A 7,889-nucleotide genomic window follows, 5' to 3' on the forward strand; every position below is an offset into this window, starting at 1 on the left:
AGCTTACAATTTTGGTTTTTGTTTGACCGTTATATTTAATAATTTCTTTAATTTAAGGCAGTATGAATGAAATTACGAGAGCTAGTTTAAAATAGATTGCTTAACTAGAAGAGAAGTACTGAAGTACACTGTCTCCCCAAAAAGTGGGGGGGACAGTTCTATATCTCCCGTTCTACTGGGCCGACTGACGAAATCCAACTTATGTTTTTCATGTCTCGAAAGCGCGACTTAGGATATGTATTAGATTTATATAAGGAAAATTGTTCTAATATAGGTATTTTGACACAATATCGGACTTTTTTCTGAAATGACATACCAAGTTTCTGCCAAATTCCGATTGTACGACTCAAATTATGCCAAACTGCCAAGTTTTGTAAAAATAGCACGAGTAGTTTTTAAAAAATTAACTCTCAAAATTTTAGCTTCTCATTGTTAATTCAATCTGATATATATTTATTAATCTCTCTTTTTTATTGAACTTATTTGATTCTTCCTTTCATATTTCGAAATTTAGGTTAATTGCAAATAAAATTCGCCAATTTTTTATGATTTATTTTTAAAATTTGTATTTTTAAATAATTTTTACAAATTTTTCGAAAATTTCAAAATTTATTATCTAGGCATAATTTCAGTCGTAGAATTGAAATATGGAAAAAATTGGTATATTATTTCAGAAGTTCGATTTTGTGTCAAAATATCTAAGTTAGAACAAAGCTGTATATAATTTTTTTATATATATATATCCTAAATCACGCTTTCGAGACATGAAACAAGCAAATTGAATTTCGTCAATCGCCCCAGTAGAACGGGAGATATAGAACTGTCCTTTTTGCGCTGTGTACCTTCATGAAGAACTGAAAATTAAATAAAAAAGATGGGAGGAGGAAAAAAAGTCTTATTTACAAGCAAATCAATGGCGAAGCAAAGAGAAAATGAACGTAGCACAATTTGCAGAGCAAGATTGTAATGAGAAGCGAAACGCTAAGATGTTAGCTTTGTGTAGAATTGAAAACTTTCAGAGTGGTTAAATTTGACTTTTTTAATTAAGGTGATCAATCCTATTCCCTTTTTCCAACATTTTCAATATTTCTTTCCATGTTTCATTACTTTTTCTTCAACAGAATGCGCTGTATCCGTTTTAAGATAAAATACCAGCCTTAATCTGCAATTCATTCTTAACTTTCCCTTTATTAATTTTTCCTTCCTGTTCTTAAAACAGTAACATGTAAATCTCTCTACACAGCACCGTTTCAAAGTTCCAAAGTTCAAAGTTGATGCACGTACTTCCATAACGCATCAGCCAATTATAGTATTAAAATCTGAGAACTGAAATTTAATTTAGCTGATAAAGCGAAACCATAATTGAAATCATTTCTAACCAAATTTTCATACTAAAAACATTTGTTTTCTTCTTTACTTCTCTTCTCCAGCTGGCTTAGTGCTACTATCTCCTTCTTCAAATTTATTACAAAAGTGTAAAAAGTAGCAAATTAACTATTCAAAAACTGGCATACGGCTTGCGTCGATTTATCTATGTACATCTTAGCTGTATATCAATTTTTTCCACCTCAAAAAAAAATTTAAATGTGTTCAATTAGCTCCAAATGCCGTCATCTCCTTAATGATTAGCTTTCATCATTGGCATCTGCTTCATCATTGAAAATGATTTCATCACGCCTATTTAATGCAGCGAAATCCTTTTTGATGACTATGTATATGTTAACAATGAAAGCCAATTCATAAGGAGCAATCGTTGCAATCGTTCCTTCTAACACTTCTTTTATAGTAGACAAAATAATTTTTATGCAAACACTATGAAATTGGCGCAAAGAGTACTTGGATACTCAATTGGCACCTTTTACATTTTTGTAATAAATTTGAAGAACGATTAATAGAAAAGCATAGAAGCAAACGCGATGTTTCCAGTATGAAATGTTAGTAAGACTGATTCAGTTATGGTTTCACTTTATATCTGTCGGCTAGTTTAAATTGCAGTTCACAAATTTTAGTATTAGGATTTACTGAAGCACTATGCAAATACATGCATTATTAGCGTTACATAAGAATCATACAACAAGGATGAATTTTAAAATGACACAGTTTAAGAAGATTTATTATAAGCATGATGTTAATTTTATAATTGAAAAAAGAAATAATCAAATTAAAAAGGAGATCTATAAAGCTACTGTAAATTAAAGCTAGCATTTTACTTTATATTATCTCTATTTTTGTATGTTACATATACGTCTCTTTGCATTTTGTATTTATAATTATTCAACATGACTATTAATTGACACTTAGAATTTAGTCACAAAGAAATTCGTTTTATGTTTTTTTACATTACGCATTTATAATTATTGAACATGACTGTTAAGTAATCCTACACCTCTTTCTAAATGAATTTTGCTTTACAGTTTTAAGTATATTTCTATATCAAATGTTTATAATTATTTAACAGGATTCTGAGATTTTATACCAAAACTTAAATAAATTTTTTGTATAGTTTTATGTCAAAATATTGTCCAACCACAAGAGATGTAACTGATTAGCACTTTGATAGGTGTAGAACTGAATTGTGGGCACCTTATATACAAAACCGGGAAGTCGAAAACCTATTATATTAAAATTAGGCAAAAAAGCAACCTTCGATTAGAGTACATTTAAATTTATGCCGATATAAGGTTACGTTTTAGCCTAATTTTAAATTTTACACAGGTACGCTTCTCTTCCTGTTAGACTTTCTGCTATTATTAGTTGATTTGATTATTATTATTATTGAAATCCTTTCTAATTAATTTGTACTTTAATTTTTGCTTCCTGAAAAGTGATGTTAAATAACTAGAAGCTTAAAAGTAACCACAAAGGCTTTACGCATCAAACATGTTTGATAAACACACCAATCTGAACATCGCATATGCTTGTTGCCGGCCACATTCGGGATTTTAGTTGGAGACAATATTTTCTTAATATGTAATTGATCAAAAAGAAATCTGAGAAGACCAACCAAATTTTGAAAATAATTGGAGGGAAAATGGTCTGTATCACGTCAAAGTAGTCCCATTCAAAATACATTCAAAATGTGGCAAGACACAAATCTCTACTGGTTTACACTGGTGTTTGGTTAGCGCCATCTGCAATTAGATCTGAGGTTCCTCTGGGATCAGAATAGAGATCGAGAATCTCATTCAAAATTATTAGCTGAGCAGAAGAACTAAGCATTGTGGGAAAGAACTTCAGTTTTCCTCAAGACAGGAAGGCAAAGGAAAGCTAGGATTCGCCTTCTTTACTACGACGATTCTAAACGTTTGATAAAAGAACATCAACGAAAAACATCTTGTCCAATACAGGAATTGCTTTTTGCTATGAGCATTCGAAACGTTTTATAAAGAACATTTAACGAAAAAGATCTGTCCAGCGCAGGAACTGCTATTTACTATGATGATTCGAAACATTTCATAAAGAACTTCAAAGAAAAATAGCTGTCCAGTACAAAATGTTTACCTACAGAAATTCTTTGTCACAATGCCCTGAAGCATGACCATCTGAAGACTTGGTTGTACTTCAGGGAGAAGTACTCGGGCTTCAGAGATGATCCGTTTGGTCTCCAGGCATACCAAGTGGGGTGTTGGTCTCCACTTTGTAATGCTGAAGACACAAACGTTGAAGGTGAAAGTCCCACTAATCTGTCATCCATTCCAGTTGCCAGATTTGAGAAACATGCTTGTTTTTCTCGGGCAGACGGTTGAAATCCAACTTTGAAAAGGCTATTCTTTTTATTTCTTAAACTAAATTAAATGTGGGTCGCAGACGGTGCTAAATATATTCCAATTAACAAACTTCCAGAAAATATTCCAGTTAGTACTACAACTGCTGAGACAGATGAATAACTTCAGGAGGCGAGTACTTTAAAAAATACATATAGACTAGATTTGATTCAAGTAAATTTTCAGAATTTGGTTAGCCCTCTTCAGTTTCTTCTCGATCATTCTAGTAAAGCTAAATAAGTTATTCTTGAAACCTGAATTTCTTTCCATTTTAATATAAAAACTTTACATTAGAATGGAAGTTACTTACATCATAACTTTACATTAAACATTCTCTCATTTTCCAATTTATTTAAGGTCCAGACTGCACTTCGGAAAGCTTATATGCGTTCAGTTGCACGGAGGAATCCCAACCACAGATACACATGCAGAGCGAGAGGCATGTCGCAGACTTCTGGAACATATCTATCGTCTCATTCTGACGCTGGAATTCTGGGTGAATTAGGAGGCCGGCACAACAAACTTTCCAGTTCAAGAACTGTGATTCGATTACAAGATATGCCAAATAAAAACGATACGAAGTCAAGAACTGAATACATGACTGTTATATTTTGATTGTGAAGAATTAAAAACTTGCTTATGTTTAGTGGTATAAAGTATTGTCATTATTGTTTTTACAAATTTGTATTTATGAAACATTTCAGTGTTCTTAAAATAAAATGTTTCTCTTTTGTCGTCCTTTCATGAGTAAATAAATTTCATGAATATGTGAATAAATCATCACACTAACTATTTACAGAACACCAAAGACGACCCCCGCCATGGTACTATGCCTTCCGGGAGTTGCGTCCATATTCTGGAGACCATCTAAGAGGGCGCAGCCTCCGCGGTCCCTCCTGGGCTTCTACAAAGCATGGGACCGAAGAACGCTATGACGAGTTAAGAACGGAGATATCTTTGCCCCGGACATCATGCCGGGAGCACCGAATATTCAAGAGGGCGGGCAAAACTAGTACAAGTCCTCCAAGAGAGAACGAATAAGACCAAACCCACAAAGACAACCACATATCATCATACGATGTAACAACCCCACAGCCAAGGGGCAGACAAGACAGCACCAGTACGGTACCTGCCAAGCCTGAACCATCTCCTGAATAAACGGAGGTCCTATGAAGAGTGATTACATATCCTCTTGGTTGAGACTGCCTAGGTACAAATCCTAGCCATTACTTTCCAGGAATTCTCCTAAGTCAATCGTCGGGGGGGACTAACTATATACAGGTCTATTTACAAGTTAACAATTTAACTTGTAAGGATTTATTAAAATTTTATTTTGAAGCAACCTTCCTATTACTCTCGCTTTCAACCCACGATTTCTTGCCAGAATGTAAATGAGAAACGCGGATGTATCCTAATGAGGTAGAAAGAAGTTAGTATTTAAGGGCAGGTTTTGGGAAGGTGAATTTAAAAAGAAGTGAGAGAGAGCGTGTCTGCCTGCTTGTAAGCCACGTTGTTATCTTTGATTTACTAGAGATTAGATTTCTGTGGCATTGAATGCTTACAGCCTTGTTTAAGCCGACTTTTACGTATCAGAGCCTGCGCCTGAGCATTAAGTGACCTGTGAAACGTCGTTAAGCTAATTAAGTCTATTCTAAGTTAATTGTAACCTATTGAGTTAGGCCAAAAGTGTTGGCTTTTGTAAGTACGAGTTGGTGCCATCTGTGAATATATTGAGTTAATAAAGGGTCCTTTACACCAGTTCTCTAGACTTTGTCGTACTTAGGGATAACTTCTTACACAGTCTGTTAACATCTAGTTAATTTATGCTCGCTAAGAGCATAAGACGTTGCAGGCTGTTTCAAATTACTCTCAAAACAATAATTCAATATTATTATTACCGAATCATTTAGTTATAGGAACAGTTCTAAAGACAAATGTAACAGAGTTGCAACAAAATTATGCAAAATATCATGAGCCAGTGTTTCACAGTTTTCGTGTGAAACAATTTTTGCCAGCTGATTTGGCTCCCGTTATTTGCTCAACTTATTACTAAAACAACGGCGCACACAAAAATAAATAAAATCAATGCAAAATCAACCTATAGGGTCTAGTCTTCTTAAGTAGCATAAAAATTAGGAAAAAAAGTTAAAAAATCCGGGTCAAACTGTTGAAGGGTTAAAATAATTTACTAAAAAATCTGAAAGGTTTCAGTTACGTCCAAAGGAGCGGTTTTTTTTTTTTTTTTACGTTTTCTGTGTTACCTTTATTTATTAAATATCATGTTCTTCGCACTTAAACCATAAATTTCAGTTCAAAAGCAATGTCGTAAAATAATTTTAAAATGAGCCCCTATCTTTAGAATTTCCGATACACAGTTCCGCGCGATGGAGATGGAAAGGTTTCCCCCTCCCCCTCGTAGATTGTTGCCATTGCTCGCTTTCAAATCGTTGAGTTTGTTACTCAGAAATTCGTTAAAGTTTTACAAAATATGAAATCGATACAAAAACAAATTCCAAATTTCGAATTTGGTCTTCCATATGCCCATATTCGCAGTAGGATTACATCATTCAAAATTCGATGCCTCTAGGTACTGTTGTCTTATCACAATGCAAGAAATATACATACATTTATGCAGATTTTTCATTATTTAATTTCTTCAAATATAATGCAGGACTATCGGGTGGCAACAGTTTGAAAAGTGAAACGGACATTTATAGTGATTCAACGCAAAATCGCAAAACGAAAACAATAGTCCTTCAGGGAACAAAGCCCCTTTGGACTAACAAGAAGACAATTTGTGAGTAATCACTTTGCCTTGGAAGTCCCAAAGATTCAAGGAAAGGGTATAAAGGACGCTTTATTAATCCAGATAAAGTTTAACAGTAGGAACCAACTCGCGCTTACAGGAACCAATAGTTTTTGGACTAAAACTAATTAAATTTAACTAACGGCTTTACGGTATAACTAGCGCAAAAGCTGGTTCTGACCGAAGTCGGCGCAAACAAGCCTAATGGCAAGAATAACTCAGGGCCACAGAATACTAATCGAGAGAAACAAAATTAGCAACGTGTCCTTCAAGCAGGCAGAAAACGATGTGATTTCATCCTCCAGAGCCTTCCTTTACGTACTTTCTTCTTCCTACCGAATTTGAACATCGCACGAGCTAAAAATTTACATTTTGGCAGGGAAATGGGAAAGAGGCTGATAAAAAATGAAATTAACATGAAATAGCGGGTTAGAAACTTAAATTTTACTCTACAAAAGATAGCAGCATATCGGATAATTCAGTATGATCTAAAAGAGGTTTATACGACTGGAAGAACTAAATAATTCATAAAAGATACGCAGTGTATTTTATTATGCTACGCCTCTTCTTGCTTGATACCAGTAACTTGAATACGAATCATTTTCCTTTAGAAAGACTTCCACGAATGCACCTCTACCATCGCATGCTTTGTCATAATCTAAATTATCCAATTCAGTCTATTCTGCGGCAATCTTGACAGTAAAAAGCACATATCTGTTAAACGCTTCAAATTAAGCTTTCACTGCTAATTCATGAAACATTACTGCATTCATTTTTAGTTCCTTGTACGAAGTAAAAAGGAAATATCATAAACGCGAAAAGTTTCAGGCTGAAATGGAAATATCTGAAATGGAAACCGCGAAACGTTTCAGGCTGAAATATCAAGAATGGATATTTCAACGAAAATATCCATTTTCACCATTATCGAATGCTATTTAACGATGTTTTTGCGTGACATCTGTACGTAAGGACAGAATAAAAAACTCTTTCCCCCCCCCAAAAAAAATATAAAACTGATTTAAAATTGATTCTTAAGAGAATTTTTCGTGGCGTCTTTGCGTACGTATACCTATCTCGCCTAACTGAAAAAGGAGTAGCCTTTTTCAGAACGTGGAAATTTTATATATAGGACTGCTATAACATGTAAATGTGCACCTCATACTTTGGTTGCAATCGGCCGCACCAAAAGTATATAAATAATGTATATATATATCTACTTTGTTACCCGCCTCAGTGATCTCAATTTCTTTATTCTTATATTTTTGTAAATTGTGCATTTTTTGCTTTAAAAATGATTGAATTATGTTGTTCTTATCTTC

At 34.0% G+C, this 7,889-nt stretch overlaps 1 protein-coding gene across 1 annotated transcript in view; it reads left to right on the plus strand.

Moving 5' to 3' along the window:
- The window catches only part of LOC146998093 (corticotropin-releasing hormone receptor 1-like), a 315,521-nt gene extending 311,024 nt beyond the window's left edge, over positions 1–4,497 (plus strand). Inside the window, exon 11 of the mRNA XM_085812363.1 lies at positions 4,122–4,497. Within this exon, the coding sequence (XP_085668489.1) occupies positions 4,122–4,379 (258 nt within the window). The 3' untranslated portion in view covers positions 4,380–4,497. The remainder of the gene's footprint in view (positions 1–4,121) is intronic.
- Positions 4,498–7,889: the final 3,392 nt, after the last annotated feature.

Source organism: Stegodyphus dumicola, chromosome 3, assembly GCF_044657685.1.
Source record: "Stegodyphus dumicola isolate Sdum_Otavi_A_Nest chromosome 3, ASM4465768v1".
Classification (NCBI taxonomy): domain Eukaryota; kingdom Metazoa; phylum Arthropoda; class Arachnida; order Araneae; family Eresidae; genus Stegodyphus; species Stegodyphus dumicola.